General features: G+C 37.8%; 1 protein-coding gene across 3 annotated transcripts in view; it reads right to left on the bottom strand.

Annotated features, from left to right (window-relative positions):
* UBXN7 (UBX domain protein 7) overlaps positions 1 to 19,385 on the bottom strand; it is a 61,696-nt gene that overhangs the window by 9,617 nt on the left and 32,694 nt on the right. For all 3 annotated transcript variants that reach the window (XM_004745349.3, XM_013052637.2, XM_045088758.1), the window contains 5 exons: positions 12,412 to 12,558; positions 10,647 to 10,737; positions 9,857 to 9,984; positions 629 to 1,022; positions 425 to 504 (listed from right to left, as the gene is read on the bottom strand). In XM_004745349.3, coding sequence (XP_004745406.2) covers positions 425 to 504; positions 629 to 1,022; positions 9,857 to 9,984; positions 10,647 to 10,737; positions 12,412 to 12,558 — 840 coding nt within the window. The remainder of the gene's footprint in view (positions 1 to 424; positions 505 to 628; positions 1,023 to 9,856; positions 9,985 to 10,646; positions 10,738 to 12,411; positions 12,559 to 19,385) is intronic.

Raw genomic sequence — 19,385 nt, 5'->3', positions numbered from 1 at the left:
CCAGTATATAGAGAAAAGAATGGTGTGAAGCAGAATATCACAAAAGGGAAACAAAACAGGCCCCATGAGGGAAACACACAGAAAAACAATTTTGATTCTTAACCACTTTGCAGGTTCAGCTACTAGTACACCCAGGAACCCCACTGTAATCTTCAAGTAACCCAGTTCCCCCTTTCCGGGTATAATTTCGTTGGGTTTCTATCCCATGCAGCCATGAAATAGAAAATCTTGACTGAACAAACCCTATGTGACTTGCCTAAGATAATTTAAGAAGGAAATAAAGTAATCCAAAGATTCACCACAGTTGAAGTTTCCAGTTAGAGGCCAGACTTAATACCATCTATTTCAAAGAATCATAAAGCCAATTATGCCAATTAATTACTTTCTCTGCTTCGAGTAAACACCTCCAACTGGATATACTTACCAACAGTTTAGCTTGCTCTGGAAGAGTGATCTGTTCCCTTTTTCCATCTGGATACCGCAACATTAGCTGTGCTTTTGGTCCTAAAGGAAGGGTTAAAAAAAGGAAAAAGATAGTAAGAACTTAAGACAGAAGACTAACTTAAGTAAATAAACTCCTTCAGTAACATCCAAGTTTTAAGTAAAGCAGGTCTAGAATATAACTCACCATTTACATCTATGCCCTCCACTATTCCATCTGGTTTTTCAGGTGACATTTCCAGTATTTCTGAATCCACGGCTGGCAATCCTTGGTGGTTTGTGGCTGCTCCAGGCTCAGTTCTGGCTGGGGGTTCAGTCAGAGGCCTTCTATTCTCCTCTTTTCTATGCCCCAAATCTTTGTGGGGAGATTTTCTGGACTTGGCAAGATTCTCTATCTCCTCTTCTTCATCAGAGCCACAAACGGATATAAACTCCTCACTGCCAGAAAAAAGTTCAGATTCAGATTCTTCATCTGAGCGGCTATCCTGTTTTGTCTGTGTTGAATCAAAGTGTGTTTCTTGCAAGGAGGCTCTGATGGCAGCTTCTAGCTGGCTGTCTTCACTTGCATCTATAAGGCTCTCCTAAGAGATACAGTCATAAAACATGGGTGGAAAGAAAAAGAAAACAGTTAAACCAAAAAAATAGATAAAGTCAAACAGGCCATAAGAAATTTAACAGTTAAGGCGCCTGGGTGGCTCAGTTGGTTAAGTGTCTGCCTTTGGCTCAGGTCATGACCCCCATTTGGCTCCCTGCTGAGCAGGGAGCCTGCTTCTCCCTCTCTCCACTCCTTCTCTCTCTCTCAAATAAATAAAATCTTAAGAAAAAAATCTTAACAAAAAAAAGAAATATAAGAGTCAGCTAGACAATATTACTCTCTGCTGAATGTATCTCTTTACTAAATTTTAAGCTATTTGAGTGCAACAACTTTACCTTACACAGCCAAGTTGTATTGTATTATAATGTAATGTATTATAATGTATAATGTAATATAATGTATTATTTTAAAAACAAAAATAAACTCATCCTACCATATGGCATATTGTGTGTTGTAAGCACAGGTTTCCTTTATATCAAAATGAATAGAATCAAGAAAACAGTTTATTCCCAACCCAGAAAAATATAAGATTTAAGGTTTTAAAGATTTTATTTATTTGACAGAGAGAAAGAGATCACAAGTAGGTAGAGAAGCAGGCAGAGAGAGGGGGAAGCAAGCTCCCTGCTGAGCAGAGAGCCAGATGTGGGACTTGATCCCAGGGATCATGTTCCCGAGATCATGACCTGAGCCAAAGGCAGAGGCTTTAACCCACTGAGCCACCCAGGTGCCCCTCAATGAGGTTTTAAATATAAAGCCAAAACACTCGTTTTTAAAATGACTCAACGTAGAAAAGGATGTCTACTTTTCTCATTACTATTCTTCAACTAGCACTGCTTTGACACAAAGAAAGATACCAATAAAACTCAGTAATCATCATTTTGCAAAAAACCTAACAGATCTCTAACATTCAAACCAAACAAAACAGCATATAATGAATGGGAAAAACCAACAACCATGTTTTCCTAAGCTTAATTACAATGAAGGGTTTCACTGTGATCACAAGAATTGCAAATTTTAACAGTTTTCCCCCAGGTATATTTGTCACAAATATCAGTAAACTGACTGAGTCACAAAATATGGGTTGTCTCAATGGAACTTATTTTGATCCCAACTCAAATTATTTTAAGAAAACTTTGTAAGGTAATCAAAAGTTGTGGGTGCCTGGGTGGCTCAGTGGGTTGAGCCGCTGCCTTCAGCTCAGGTCGTGATCTCAGGGTCCTGGGATCGAGTCCCGCATCGGGCTCTCTGCTCAGCGGGGAGCCTGCTTCCCTCTCTCTCTCTCTGCCTGCCTCTCCATCTACTTGTGATTTCTCTCTGTCAAATAAATAAATAAAATCTTTAAAAAAAAAAAAAGTTGAACACTATACATCTCATGATAGTAAGGAACTGCTGTTAATTTTTAAAGGGTGTGTTACTGGTACTGTGACTGAGCTTTAAAAAAATAAAGAGTCTATTTTTGGTTTTTCTTTTTTTAAGGTTTTATTCATTTACTTCATAGAGAGAGGGAAAGAGCACAAGCAGGGGAGTGGCAGACAGAGGGAAAGGGAGAAAGAGACTCCCCAGAGTGCAGGGAGCCTGATGCAGGGCTCAATAAGGAGAGAATCTCAAGCAGACCCCTCACTCAGTGCAGAGCCTACACGGGCCTCAATCTCACAACCTTGACATCATGATCTGAGCTGAAAGAAGACAGACACTTAACTGACTGAGTAACCCAAGTGCCCCAAGAGTCTCTACCTTTTAAAGATTTAATGAATAAAAAAATGAATTCTGAGATTTGTTTCAAAATAACGTGACTAGGATGAGGTATAAATCAAGACTGGCCACATGCATTATCCATTAGTTAATGGATACATAGAGGCTCAATAAATTCCTTCTACTTTTGAATATGGTGAAAATTTTCCACAATGAAAAGGTAAAAAAAAAATGTATGGGTCACTAACAAAAAACTAAAGGAACCTCAATTCGACCTTTACTATCTGCTAATCATAAAGCAAAAAGTTTAAGAAAAAAATGTTAAATAAACTTAAGGCTAGGGATGCCTGAGTGGCTCAGTGGGTTAAAGCCTCTGCCTTCGGCTCAGGTCATGATCCCAGGGCCTAATTGTGATCTCTGTCTGTCAATAAATCAATAAAATCTTTGGGGCACATAAGTGGGTTAAACCTCTGCCTTCTGCTCAGGTCATGATCCTAGGGTCCTGGGATCAAGCCCCACATCAGGCTCTCTGCTCAGCAGGGAGACCGCTTCTCTGTCTACTTGCGATCTCTGCCAAATAAATAAATAAAATCTTAAAAAACAAAAACAAAAACAAAAACTTAAGGCTAATCTACCACCAAAATAGGGGCAAGTAAAATGCCCACATGACCTGCTATGGGTTTTAGGCGGATTGTAGGTTTACAATAATGATAGTGCACATCATGTAACTTGATTTTAAAGACTGTTTTCATGGTAGACACTACTAGCTTCCTAACCAATATCCATTCTCCCCTGATTTCTTACTTAACAGAATCCTAATCGTGTCTATAAAAGAAAACATGTCCAGCCAAAAAATTCCATTTATCAGTTTCCCTTGCAGCTAGGAAAAAAAAATGTGTTATGGAGCTGAGAAAGCACTTACAGAGAAATTATAAAATTCAACACATGTAATAAAAAAGCCTGAAATTAATGACTAAGTTTCACATCTTAAGTAAAAAAAAGTATTCACACAGAAAAAGAAAATTAAATTAAACCCAAACTACACAGATGTTAAAAGAGAAAGCAAGAAATCAATGACCTAGAAAACAGAAGAAAAATCATTAAACCCAAAATCTGATTGTTTAAAATATGTAAACCTGATAAGCCTCTAGGCTAAACTGTCAGGAAAAAAAAGAAACTACCAATTACCAATAACAAGATTAATAGGATTATTAAGGATTAATAACAACCACTACAAATACTGTATTCATTGAAGGAATAACAAGGAAATAAAATGAACAACCTTATATCAATACAGTCAACCTCTACAGTAAAAGGGATAAACCCACAGAAAGACAAAACCTATTAAAGCTCATTAAAGAATAAATGAGATTGCTTGGGTGGTACAGTGGGTTGTGTGTCTGACTCTGACTTGTTTCAACTTGGGTCATGATCTCAGCGTCATGTGATTAAGCCCCTCATGAGGTTCTGCCCTCAGTGCAGTCTGCTTGAAACTCTCTTCCTCTCCCTCGTCACCTCCCATGCCCCCACATTCTCCAGCTCTCTCCCAAATAAATAAATCTTTAAAAAAAAAGAAAGAAAGAAAGAAAGAAAGAAATGGATAATTTAATCTTAAATGGTTCAGAACTGCTTTGTACCATAATTGCATCCTTCTGTAATTCTGAAACTGTTTTAAAATTTTAAACAATACTTTCATCTGCTAAAGACCTTCAATGTCACAAGAACATGAAAACTAGTGACCATTCTGAAGAAAATGAAATAAGACAATACATATTATCACTGTTATAAAAATTTATTTCCATGAAATAAAGATGTGGTAAATATCTTATAGCAAATTATTGTATCCTACCAACTCTGTGTGTAGTAATCAAACTTTCTATTATTAAAAAAAGAAAGAAAGCGATAACTGAGTAGTTCTTTATCCATTAATTAAATTGAGTCTGTAGGGTGCCTGGGGGGGGGTTCAGTAGGTTAAGTCTTTGCCTTCAACTCAGGTCATGATCTCAGGATCCTGGGATCGAGCCCCACATGGGGCTCTCTGCTCAGCAGGGAGCCTGCTTCCCCCCTTCTCTCTAAGCCTGCCTCTCTGCTTACTTGTGATCTGTCAAATAAATAAACAAAATCTTTAAAAAAAAAAAACTGAATCTGTAGTTTATTTCTTTATTGTTTTTAAAGATTTTATTTATTTATTTGACACAGAGAAAGAACATACGCAGGGGGAGCAGCAGGCAAAGAAGAGGGAGAAGCAGACTCCCCACTGAGCAGGGAGCCCTATGTGGAACTTGATCCCGGGAATGGACCTAGAGCTTTCTTTTTGGGGAGTTTTAAACTATAGATTCAGGGCGCGTGTGTGGCTCAGTCAGTTAAGCCTCTGCCATTGGTTCAGGTCAAGATCCCGAGGGTCTTGAGATCAAGTCCCACACTGGGCTTCCTGCTCACCAGGGAGTCTAGTTCTCCCTCTCCCCTTTTCCCCTGCTTGTGACCTCTCTCTCTCTCTCTCTCTCAAATAAAATCTTAAAAAAAAAAAAAAGAAATAATATATCAATATAATATATCAATTTTATACAAACTCTTCCTGAAAACAGAAGTGAAAGAAACACTTCCCAATTCATTGTGAGGCGAGCATTAACCTTATAGAAAACCAGTCAAAGATATTATGAGGAAGACAAAACAGAAGACCAAGAAACTACAAACCAATATCCCTCATGAACACAGACCCAAGAATTCTTGACAAAATTTTAGCAAATCAAACCCAACAACACATAAGGAAGTAATGTACTGATAACCAAATGGGTTTTAGCCCAGGAATGCAAGTTTGGTTTAACATTAAAAAGTCAACCAACAGAATTCAATAAAAAAGAAAACCAATGTACATCTGAACAGATATAAAAAAATCTTCTGACAAAATTTCCTCAAGATAAAAACTCAGTAAACTAGAAAGAGAAGGAAACTTCCCTCAACCTGATAAACTATATAAGAAACAGCTAACATCAAAGTTAATCGTGAGAGAGTGAATATTTTCACCCCACTACCAGATGCAAATCAAGGAAGTCTAATCTCACTACCTCTATTTAACTTTGTACTAGAGGTCCTACCTAAGAAAAAGGTATAGAGAATGGAAAGGAAGAAATAGACGAAGTCTTCATATGCTGACAACACAACCATCTACACAGAATATCCTAAGGGATCTACAAAAAAGTTACTAGAACTAATAAATAAATTTAGCAAGGCTGCAGGCTACAACGGCAATATACAAAAACTGTAGAACAGTGCTGAGAGAAATTTAAGACAAATACAGAGATCATGGATTTGAATACTCAGTATTGTTATGATGTCAATTTTCTCCAAAATGATCCATAAAGCCAATGTAAATCCAGTCAAAATCCCAGAAGCTTTCCTTGTGGAAAGTGACAAACTTATTCTAAAACTTATGTGGTTCTTGGGGTGCTTTGTCAGAAAAGCATGCCGCTCTTGATCTCAGGGTTGTGAGTCTGAGCCCCACAGTGAGTGCAGAGATTACTAAAATAAATAAGTCAACTTAAAAACAAGTAAGTAAGTAAATAAAGCTTATAGATCCTTCCCATGTTAAAAATTAAAAAAAAAAAAAAAAAGAAAAAACCAAAAAAACTTGTATGGAAACATAAAGGACCTAAAATAAACAACTGTAAAGACTGTAAAGTTGAAAGTTGTAAAGTTGTAAAGTTCAACTGTAAAGTTGAAAAATTTATACCATGCAATTTCAAGACTTAAAAAGCTACAGTAATCATTAAGACAGAAAATATTTGTGTAAAGAAAGGTGAATCAATCGAAAAGAGTCCACACAATTATCATATGATCTCTCTGATATGGAGAACTGGAGAGGCAGGGCGGGGGGTCGTGGGGGATGGGGGTGGAAATGAAACAAGATGGGATCGGGAAGGAGACAAACCATAAGAGACTCTTAATCTCATGAAACAAACAGGGTTGCTGGGGGTTGGAGAGGTAGGGAGAGGGTGGCTGGGTTATGGACAGTGGGGAGGGTATGTGCTATGGTGAGTGCTTGTGAAATTTATAAGCCTGATGATTCATAGATCTGTACACCTGAAACAAATAATACATTATATGTTAATAAAAATAAATAATAAAAAAAGATTTCTTAGATAAGAGACAAAAAGCCTGAAATATAAAAGTTTATAAACTGGATTTCATGAAAATTTTTAAATTTGCTCTTCAAAAGACTATTATGAAATGAGTAAGTAACAGATTAGGAGAAAATATATGCAGACCATATACCCAACAAAGGCTTATTACCTAAGGAACTCTTATAACTCAATAAGAGATATACAACTCAATAAAAAAAATAAGCCAGAGATCTGAGTAAACACTTTACCAAAAGAGAGAGAGCATAAAAGCACATGAAAAGGTTCTCATATCAAAAATCAAAACTTGTCAATTTTAAACATGCTATTTATTGCACATTAACTGTACTTCATAAAGCTGTAACTTTTTTTTTAAGATGTTATTTTATTTTAGAGAAAGAGAGAGCACATGAGCAAAAGCACGGGAGGAGCAGAGGGGGAGGGAAAAAAGGAGGGAGAAAGAATCCTAGGCAGACTGTGCTGAACACAAAGCCAGACGTGGGGCTTGATCTCATGATCCCAAGATCATGACCTGAGCTGAAATCAAGAGTCAATGCTTAACCAACTGAGCCACCCAGGTGCCCCTATAACTTTTTTTTAAATAAAATAAACTTAAGGGGCGCCTGGGCAGCTCAGTCGTTAAGCATCTGCCTTCAGCTTAGGTCATGATCCCGGGGTCCTGGGATTGAGCCATGTGTCGGGCTCCCTGCTCAGTGGGAAGCCTGCTTCTCCCTCTTCCATTCCCCCTGTTAGTGTTCCTGCTCTTGCTGTCTCTCTGTCAAATAAATAAATAAAGTCTTAAAAATAAATAAAAATAAAAATAAACTTAAGGCTAACATCACACCCACAAAAGCAAACACATGTGCCCATATGACATGCAATGGCTTAGATGGACTACAGATAATAACACTGTGTACCATTGTAGGTTGATTTTAAAGAATGACACTATGATGGACAGTACTAGTTTCCTATCTCACATCAGTCTTCTTTGCCTCCTTAACAGAACCTCAATTGTGTTTGTGCAAGGACATGTGTCCAGCTAAAGTAAGCAGAATTCTTATCTGTAGCTGTTTACTTTTGTATAGAGGCACTACCCCCTTCTTCCTTGTCCATGCTTGGATATAATGCCTGGGAGCACAGCATTTATACTGTGAACATAAAAACAAAAAGCCACTACTAAGAATAAAGGAGGGGATGGGGGCAGGAGGAGGAACCCAGTTCCCTGATGACATCCATAGGAGTCATGTCCTGGACTGCCTATGTCAACTTCGTGTTAAGAAAACAAATGTCTGGGGGCGCCTGGGTGGTTCAGTGGGTTAAGCCGCTGCCTTTGGCTCAGGTCATGATCTCAGGGTCCTGGGATCGAGTCCCGCATCGGGCTCTCTGCTCAGCAGGGAGCCTGCTTCCCTCTCTCTCTCGGCCTGCCTCTCCATCTACTTGTGATTTCTCTCTGTCAAATAAATACATAAAATCTTAAAAAAAAAAAAATACATATTTAAAAAACAAACAAACAAAAAAGAAAACAAATGTCTTCCTTGTTTAGGACATTATTTGCTGGTGTTTCTCTTGCACACAGTTGATCATTCAATTTAGTTTCAGATGTGGGGACTGAGGTACTAGTTACCTGATTCACCCCTATGTATTTGTCCAATGTTATGGTTCCACTCTCCCACTAAAAGGCTTACTTTTTTAAGAGATTTGGTGAAGTAAACTCAATTTACGTTGTTGTAATTCAGCAATTCACAAGCCCAGGGTTTGGTTTTTCAAAGTGTCAGCCTTACGACTACAAAGGATAAGAAACTCTCTTAAGGCAATTATAAAAACTCTCTGGAGTTTTTTATGCTTTAAAAAAGAATTTTACTTAAGGGGTGCCTGGGTGGCTCAGTTGTTAAGTGTCTGCCTTTGGCTCAGGTCATGATCCCAGGGTCATAGGATCGAACCCTGCATCGTGCTCCCTGCTCTGTGGGGAGTCTGCTTTTCCCCCTCCCACTCCCTCTGCTTGTGATTCCCTCTCTGGCTGTCTCTCTCTCTGTCTCAAATAAATAAATAAAATATATATTAAAAAAAGAATTTTACTTAAGTAAAACTTCTCTGAGTAATGAGAAAAAGCAATCCCCCCAAAACCAAAACACAAAACAAAAAACCCCCCAAATACTGCATCTATAGATAAAGATGAAACCAGGTTTTAGTTCCGCAATACTATGTCTACCCAAATAAAACTTCTGTTAAGGGGGAAAAAAGAACTCTACACCACTCCGTGGCAAGCACCCATAGCATTCATAGCACTTTGTGCCTGTGGGTACTTTACTCTAGGTCATAACTTAAGAAACAGTACAACTGCATGATATGGACGGCTAAAGTGATATCCTCTGAAACTAATTTTATTCTCACTGCCATCAAACCCAAATAGCTCCTATAACCAATAGGAGAGTCCCATATCTTTGAAGCTCTTTTACACGCCAGTAATCCTGATTCCAATTATCAAACAGGTCTGCCTCATAATAGCATATTATAGAAATTAAATATAGAAATAATCTCTAGGTGGGCTGGAGAGCCAGGTCCCAAAGCTATATAATCAATAATAATGCCCAGCTACTTCACCATGAGTGCAGTCTAGGAAAAATACCATTTCCACTGCTGCTGAGACTTGGATACCAAAAGTCCTGGCAGTGCTGCCCCTGAAGAACTGGACTCCTCTGTCACTGGGCTTGCCACAGGAGTTGTCCTGTCCGCTGCTACACACATTGTTTACTTTTATATCCGGGTCTCAGGTCACATGCCCGTACCCTAACTGCAAGGGAGACTGGGAATATGAATCTTATAATTTCACTTTAAAGACTGAACTCTCTTATGTGGGAAATTATCCAAATATAAGAAGGGTATCTAAGATGCCGTATGGCTACAAACTAACTGTCCAAAACTTATATTACATTTACTCAAAACATTTTACACAACACATTTATATATAATTACACTTAACTGCCCATCACCACTTCTCAGTCATACTTACTGAACGGGCACATTTTTTGGGGGGACTGCTAGAAAGTCCATCCAGTTGCCCATGTTCACCCAGAAATCCTGTCACTTGATCCAAGAAAGAAGACACATCTAACTGGTGCCACTCTACTAGCTTCTGACCTAAAAATTGAAAACCAGGATATATAATAAAATCAACACTCTTTCTGAACATTCTCATTAAATATTTCTTTGGCACATGTATAATTAAAATCTGTATGGGAACATACACTCTACCCTTCACCAGCATAAGTTACATTGTGTCTTCATAAACTACAGGATACATTAATTATAACCAACCTAAGAGATTCCCAACCATCATGGCAGGGGAGCTACGTTATCTGCTAATACCACAAACTGACATTTAAGAAGAGATTCAGACAAAGCACTATCTATATGAAATTCACTTAAAATAATAAAACTAACTCTACCCTCTGCTTCTCTGGTGGGATTATACCCAGTAATTGAACAATCTTAATATTTTAAGGATAGAAAACCTAAGGGGATCCCTTATAAAAGGACAAGAAAGATAAAAAGCTATTCTTTGAAAGAACAGAACTGTACAAAAATATAAAATACTACCATCTCCCAAAGTTAACAGAAACAGACTCTTAAACACATACTTCACAGATATTTAAACATTTCTCAAGGGCATGAATAAAATCCCTTTATCTAAATTATTACAAATAACTGAAACTGGATCCAAGTCAAATATTACAGATCAATTATTGAGAAAAAGAAAGATAAATGAGAGGCTAAAGACTATAAGCAGACATAAATCTTACCTGTTCGTGGATCCAGGATGGAAACATAGGGGAAATCCCCCAGCTTATAAAACTGTATGTATCTCTGACCTTCCTCACTGTCATGATAAACCTGTTAAATCATTGGTATTAAAAAAAGGTCAGTTTCTAAAAATTAAGTGTCAACTATATCCTTGTTATATACTAACAGCAATTAATTATCCAAATACACCTTTGGTATGTGTTAGAATCTTACTACATTAAATAGAAAATGAAAGTGATCTGGTGTGAATCCCTCAACTTCCTGCCCTCAATCCCTCTGGAAACTTATAGAAACATTAATCTGTTCTTCCTCCCTTCCCAGTTTATTGCTCTTCTTGTTTATCTGTCTACCTATGTCATTCCTCTCAACTGTATGCACCTTAATAAATCACAATATATTGGGGCGCCTGGGTGGCTCAGTGGGTTAAAGCCTCTGCCTTCAGCTCAGGTCATGATCTCAGGGTCCTGGGACTGAGCCCCACATGGGGCTCTCTGCTCAGCAGGGAGCCTGCTTCCCCTCCACACCTCCACCTGTCTCTCTGCATACTTGTGATCTCTGTCTGTCAAATAAATAAATTAAATTAAATCTTTTAAAAAAGAAATCACAATATATTAAGATTATATGCTTGAGTTCCTAGCATAACGCTAAACAAAGAGACAACCAATTAACAGATGCTGAATAAAAGGTTACCATTCAGAAAAATCATACTGAATTTAGGGGCCTACAACACATGAAAAGGCAAATTAACAACAATAGCATAACTTGCATTGGTTAAAGAATTATGTTCATTCAGAAGTCTTTGATTTTCAGTTAACTTTTCATAAAATAAAAAATCAGGGACAAGGTCATCTAACTTTAGCCTGATGATTCATATAAAAAGCAAATATAACCAGGAAGACCCTAAGTGACAAGTCTAAGGATATTGGGAGTATTAAACTCAAGCTAAAATCCAGACCTTAGTCAATGTTTTTCCATTACTCCAAGAACTTCTCCATCTGCACTGTCAATTACAGTAGCCCCTAGAACATGCCGTACTGAAGTACCTGAAATGTGGCTAGTTTGATACTGCTAAGTTTAAAAATACACAACAAATCTTAAAGACTTAAACACCAACAAACAAAAACCTTCAATATTTTAATATTAATTTTGTATGACAAACATTGAATCTTAAAAATATATTAAAAGTAATTCCACTTATTTCTTTTGCCTTTTTTAAATGTGGCTACTAGAAAACTTTAAACTACTTATGTGGCTGTTATATTTCTCCTGAACAGTATAGTTGTATATTTGTTCAAAATATATAAACTCGGGGAGCCTGGGTGGTTCGGTGGGTTAAAACCTCTGCCTTTGGCTCAGGTCATGATCCCAGGGTACTCGGATCGGGCCCCACATCGGGCTCTCTGCTCAGCAGGGAGCCTGCTTCCTCTTCTCTCTCTGTGCCTGCCTCTCTGCCTACTTGTGATCTGTCAAATAAATAAATAAAATCTTTAAAAATATATATACATATATAAACTCTTCTGAGATATGAGTATTATATGGTTTACATGGCATGGTTCTTTTTTTCCTCCTTTCCTTAGGAGTTCTTCATTGCTGCCCTTATTTTCACTTGCCCTTACTATTTCAGCCATTATAGGTGGTTTTAATTTTTCATGTCACAATTTAACTGTTATTAATTTTTTCCCCATTTTATAACCTAATGCTTCTTCCCCAACATCCACACTATAAAAGTAAAATACCACAAAAGTTTTGATTAACTCTCCTCACCTGCCAGAAAATGAAATGTTCCCGGATAATATTCTTCACAGCTTCATTGCTCCATACATCACGATTGAGGCACTGGCATGCAAAGTCTTGTACATTTTGAATGTTTATCATTAGCCACTTATTTTGCATCTGGCCACACTCTTTGGCCTGTAATAATAAAGTAACATAACACTTGTTAGGAAGACTTTTTACTTGGTAACTGATATGTTTCAGAATTCAGAAGTTGTCTTCATAAATATTTTTTTCCTCAGTACAACATCTAGAGTTTTCATTATCTATACGGTATTTACGTTAATTTGCATATATGTATATAATTATACTATCTCCATTTTCAAGCGTTCTTCAAATTTAAATTAACGCTTTTCATTTCTACACTGTTATGTATTTAATGACTAGATTTCTACAGTACATTTAAACATCTTTACCTAAAAAAGATTCCACAAACAAGGTAGACAAGTCACCTAAGTATATTGTATTATCTCTTCTGATCCCTATCCACAAATATTTCTCCTTTTAAACAGATGTAAGCAGTAGGTATTACTTTGTTGTTTTCTTTTCAATACTTCCATACATGTGTATACGTAACTTCAAAATGTGTTTCCCATACACAGTTTCAAATAACATTTTCAACTATCAGCCATGTGCTATCTTTTATTTTATTTTATTTTATTTTATTTTTTTATTTTTTATTTGTCAGAGAGAGAGCAAGCGAGAGGGAGCACAGGCAGACAGAATGGCAGGCAGAGTCAGAGGGAGAAGCAGGCTCCCTGCGGAGCAAGGAGCCCGATGTGGGACTCGATCCCAGGACGCTGGGATCATGACCTGAGCCGAAGGCAGCTGCTCAACCAACTGAGCCACCCAGGCGTCCCAGCCATGTGCTATCTTACAGAATCACCCTAAACACTTCATTAGAGCTGCCGAGGGTGTCTTCTCTTAAAGTTGTTATTCCTAAAGATGGATTTCAAAACGTGAGATCACAGCATCACAGAATATTTCAGTATGATCTCCAAGGCTCCCTACTGTATGGTACAAATATCAATCATGAATGCTTACTTTTTGCTTCACAGTTCCTCATTACTACAAAGACCTATAAAATACTGCCAAATAGGAAAAGAATAGCAGGAAGGCAAATAGACAAATGTACCTCAAACCTCTGCATAAGATCCAAAATGAAAGGTACAGTTTTGAATAATTCTGTCCTAGAATAATATTCTCTTCCTATCAGTTTGACATGAGAAAATCTTAAGGATCAATTCACTCAGATTAATCACTGAAGAACATAAACATTTCCGAAGTATTATAAGATGTAAAGCCAGGAATATCTTCTGTTTTAAGGCTTACACAATCTTGCAGATACTGTTCACTTGTTTTTTTGTATGAATCCCCCCAAAACAATTTTCTAATATTCGCTGATCCCACGAGTGAAAACCCAAGTTCTAAAAAGAAGTATCCATTTACTGAGCCAAGAAGCTGTATTTAACTGGTTGAAGCCTTATTTTAAATTATAGTACAATAAGAATTTTATTATACAAATATAATAACTCCTTGTTCCTAGAAGTAATAATGCTCCACTTACTTCCATACCTATAGCATTCACATAGATTTAATAAATGGGTGGTTAAGTAAGTATACTGTCTTAACTGAAGAAAAGTATTTGAGGGATGTGTGGGTGGTTCAGTGGGTTAAGCATCCAACTCTTAATTTTTGCCTCAGGTCATGATCTCAGGGCTATGAGACTGAGCCCCGCACTGGGCTCCACGCTGAATGTGGAGCCTGCTTAAGATTCTCTGTCGCTCTACCCCCATGTGCTCTCTCTCCCTCTCTAAAAAGAAAAGGAAAGAAAAGAAAAGCATCTAAGAATAAAGGAAAAATTAACACATTCTAGAGAGACAGACTGGAGAGTACATACCCCTATAACAAGATAAATTTACATCTGCTTCAAATACAACATTGACAAGGAAAAAAAATGTACAATCAAAAATAATAAAAGTTCAGAGTTTAGGGGCATCTGAGGACACTCAGTTGGCTAAGTGGCTGACTTTTTTGCGGCTGACTCTTGATTTTGGCTCAGGTCATGATTTCAGGGTCATGAGGTGGAGCTCCCCGTCCCAACTCTAGGAGAAGACACCCTCGGAGCTCACCTGTAAAACTGTGGCTCAAATACATCTAAGATAGTGCCCAAACCTATGAGCATGCCCTCCATGCTCAGCAGGGAGTCTGCTTTTCTCTCTCCCTCCATTTTGCCCCTCCCTACTCTCTCTAAAATAAATAAATATTTTAAAAAATAAAGTCCAGAGTTCAAAAATGATAAAGTCACTTGTTTTCTGTGTTTAAAAAATCTATTTACTTGCATTCATGCCTTCATTCATCAGATTCATTCATTCAACAGTTACTTACTGAGAACCTGCCATGTTTCAGGTACAGTTATAGATGCTGGCTTACAGCAATTACCAAAACACAAAAATCCCTGCCTTCATGAAGCTCACATTGGGGGACAAAACCTCTTAACAGCAAAAACACCTGAAGATCTGGGAAACCTGGGTGACTCAATCAGTTAACTGTCTGCCTTCGGCTCAGTTCACGATCCCAGGGTTCTGGGATCAAGTTCCACATTGTCGGGGGTAGGGAGGTGGTCCTTGCTCAGTGGGGAGCCTGCTTCTCCCTCTGCCTGCCACTCTCTTGCTTTCTCACTTCCTCTCTTTCTGACAAATAAATAAATAAAATCTTTAAAAAAAACCCAACAAAACCCAGAAACAAAAAAACCTATTAAGATCTATTAAGAAGGAAGGAGCCGAAGAAAATACAAATGTCATGCATAGCAACAATGTCTGGACAAAAGGTAAAAATCTTAACGCAATCTCACTAAGTAGACAAATTGTATGAGTCAAGTACTGGAGGTGAGAGTGAACCATGTGACAATGATGAATCTTCCCTCTTGCAATCTATTTGGCTGTTCTGAGTCAACAGTCAAAAGCCATTACAGGAAGACCCAAGGGCAAGTGTGGCTATACCAAACAGAGAGGTATGTGATGGGATTTATCATGACAAGGGGAACAGTAAAGACTAACCTCTCTCTCAGTTCCAGACAGATCAGGAAAGTATGAAAAATAAGGATATAGAAGAAAAAATAATTTGTTCCAATAATAAAGATGTATCTACAAAGCTAAAAAGGAAATATTAAAATATGCCAGTACTTTCTTATGGAAATGTTAATTACTTTTATCCTCATTTATAGCAAGTACTTTTGAGATTAGTAAATAAAGTACTCTTAGTGATTATGACTAGGTGCATGTGTAACTGAATGACAATTTTAACAAATAAATACACATCTCCTATTAAAATAAGGAATATCAAGGAAATTGTTCTGATTCTTTCTGTACAATATACTCCAGATTATGCTGTTCAATAATTTAACAAAGATTTAACAAGGGCCAATTATGTGCCAGAAACTCTTACAGGCACTATGGAATAGTAAATAAAACAAAGTCCCTGTGTTCACAGAACTTAAGGGTTAAGTAGAAAAATAAGAAAACCTAAGGGGCGCCTGGGTGGCTCAGTCATTCATAATCCAACTCTTGATCACAGGCTTGTGTTTTCAAGCCCTGCAATGGACTCTATGCTGGCTATGGAGCCTATTTGAGGAAAAAAAAAAAAAGGAAAAAAGGAAAAGCCAAAGAAAAAGAAAAGAAAACCTAAGAAATATTCCATTGCTCAGGTCAGATCATTCATCTGAAGTGCTTTGCTCACTCACCTCTAGCTACATTGGTTTTCTTGGCTGTATCCAAACTAGGACCAGTTCCTTTACACTTAACTCTTTTGTCTACTCTTCCCCTGGACCTTCCTATAATTCACACTCCCTCACTCCATTCAGGTTTCTATCAAATCTCATCCTTTCATAAATTTCCCTCATTTTCCTATCTAAAATAGTTCTGGGGGAACCTGGATGTCTCAGTTGGTTAAGCATCTGCCTTCGGCTCAGGTCATGATATTGAGTCCCAGGTTGGAGCCCTACATCAGGCTCCCTGCTGGGTGGAGAGTTGCTTCTCCCTCTGACTCTCCCCACCTTGTGTGTGTGCTCTTTCAAATAAATAAAAATCTTTAAAAGTAAAATAAAATAGTTCTGTCCCCTCAGAGTTATAAACTTTTATGAAATTAATGAAATCAACCTTGCTTTCAATTTACCAGTAAAAACACTTAAACTTAATGGCCCTAAACAAAAAATAGCCCTCTCTCTCTTTCCTTCACTCTATTTTATTCTTTCTCCCAGCAACTACTATAACCTGAAATTCCTCCTCCTCTCTTTCTCTCTCCCCCCTCACTCTCTCTCTCTGTATATACATATCAAAAATAGTTACTGAGTAAACAAGTGAATTAATCAGTCTCTCATTTGGTTACCTCTAATTACACTAAGAAAGTCCAGTTTCTAAACCTGTAAAACTGTGGCTCAAATACATCTAAGATAGTGCCCAAACCTATGGACACTGCCTGAGCAGCCAGTGTTCCTCTGATTTTTAACATTCACCTTCCTAATCTTCAGTGAGTTAATTTTGCATATTACCTCCCCAATTTTTAGAAAACTAATATATATCATTAGTCATAATTAAATGTCTACCTTTTGTGGGACTGTTTACTTATAGATTTATAAACAAAGGTTAGTATTATCAGTGAATAAATGGACTGCTGTGAATAATACAGGTCATGAAATACAAAGAAAAAAGGTGATACAACTTAACAAAGTGAATCAAATGTCAGATAATATCAAAAAAGATTAACATTTCCCTTCAAAGAACAAGCAACAAAGTAACTGCTTTTATGAATCCAAAGTGATCAAATTAAACTAAGTTCATAGTTATTTCATTAAGCCCTAGAGCAACTCAGAAGCTACTAAAAAATGGAAAACATGGCAAAACAAACTCAGATCCTTTTTCTTTTATATTGCTGCTATTCTCTCTTAAGGCTGAACACCAGAACAGAAGAAAGGATAGGCAGCTGCCATATTTAGAGCACTAGGCCAAGAAGAAAACATCTTTGAGTTGACTAATGAATCATCAAAGACTCTCAACTCTAGTCTTACTTACATGACAAAAAGAAATGCTTGGGGCTTCAGGGCAGCTCAGTTGGTTAAGTGTCTGCCTTTGACTTGGGTCATCGTCTGGGGTTCTAGGGTTGAGCCCCAGATCGTGCTCCAAGCTCAGTGAAGGGCCTCCTTCTCCCTGTCCCTGCCCCCTCCCCCCCAATGCTTGTGCTCTGTCTCTCCCCTCAAATAGGTGAATAAAATCTGGAAGGAAGGCAGGCAGGCAGGCAGGCTTAGACAAATCATTATCATTTGGATTTTCTGTTACAAGCAGCCAAACACTTTCAGGTTTTACAATTCAGAAAATTAAAACTGAAGTACAGGTTTAGTTAAATTTTTAATCCAGTATTTCATTTAGGCTACTCTAAGAGTATGTCAAAGTACAAAATCATTTAAAAAACAATCATGACTGGGGCGCCTGGCTGGCTCAGTGGGTTAAAACCTGTCTTCAGCTCAGGTCATGATCCCGGGGTCCTGGGATCGAGCCCTGCATCGGGCTCTCTGCTCGGTGGGGAGCCTGCTTCCTCCTCTCTCTCTGCCTGCCTCTCTGCCTACTTGTGATCTCCGTCAAATAAATAAATAAAATCTTAAAAAAAAAATCGTAATTCACTTCCAAATATGCAGCTACAAACATCATTTTTTGTCAGTGTTATTTGGCCTGCTTTATGCTAACAGAAAAGTCGTACCTGAAATGTAAGTGATTTACACCTATAGAAATGCTATTCTGACTCAAAAGAGCATTAACATGCTAGTTAACACACAAAAGCAACTGTCTAAACACAGCAACAGAATATTGAAAATTCTAAGCAAACTCATTCATTTAACATAAAATACCAGAAACTGGGGGCACCTGGGTGGATCAGTCAGTTAAGCATCTGCTTTTGGCTGAGGGTGTGTGTGGGGGATGTCCCTGGCTCAGCAGGGAATCTTCTTTTCCCTCTCCCTCTGCTCCTCCCCCCTAGCTCCTGCTTTCTTCCTCTTACTTTAATAAATAAATAAAATCTAAAAACAACAACAACAAAAAAAAACAGAAATTGGGTCTCAAGGATTACCAAAATAAAAAGAAACATATTACCCCTGCCCTCATTAAGCTTATAATTTAGCAGAAAATCACATAAACCTGTTCTGTAAAGTTTTTCTTGGGCTTTAGCCAAATTAAAACCAGAAAACTGAAGGAGAATATCTTCTGCTACTACACAGATATTCTTTTAAAATACAATAGGATCCGTTGGGGCGCCTGGGTGGTTTGGTTAGTTAAGCCTCTGCCTTTGGCTCAGGTCATGATCTCAGGGTCCTGGGCTCTCTGCTCAGCAGGGAGCCTGCTTCCCCCCCTCTCTCTGCCGGCCCCTCTACCTACTTGTGATCTCTGTCTGTCAAATAAATAGATAAAATCTTTGGGGCACCTGGGTGGCTCAGTGGGTTAAAGCATCTGAGGCCTTCGACTCAGGTCATAATCTCAGTGTCCTGGAATTGAGTCCCGAGTCGGGCTCTCTGCTTCATGGAAAGCCTGCTTCCTCCTCTCTCTCTCTGCCTGCCTCTCTGCCTACTTGTGATCTCTTTCTGTCAAATAAATAAATAAAATCTTAAAATAAATAAATAAACAGATAGATAAAAATCTTTAGAAAAATAAAATAAAATAGGATCCCCATAGAAATATTGGCAAAAAATACCTACAATTCACAAATGGCCAATAAACACAGGCACACTATTCTCAGTAGTGATCAAAGAAACACAAACTAAAAAAAGATTAAAACAAAACAAAACAAAAAACTACCAAATGGCAAAAACTCTTAAGTGATACCACACAAGCATAATAAACGGATTTTATGAAACAATCTCAAATACTGCTGGTAGAAATATAAATCAGTGCAATCTTTTAGGTATTTCATATTTATGTCAT

The sequence above is a fragment of the Mustela putorius genome, unplaced genomic scaffold (assembly GCF_011764305.1).
Source record: "Mustela putorius furo isolate JIRA1106 unplaced genomic scaffold, ASM1176430v1.1 tig00003834_pilon_pilon_pilon, whole genome shotgun sequence".
Lineage (NCBI taxonomy): Eukaryota > Metazoa > Chordata > Mammalia > Carnivora > Mustelidae > Mustela > Mustela putorius.
The sequence above is the reverse complement of the archived record's forward strand: the minus strand, read 5'-3'. Positions and strand labels throughout refer to the sequence as shown.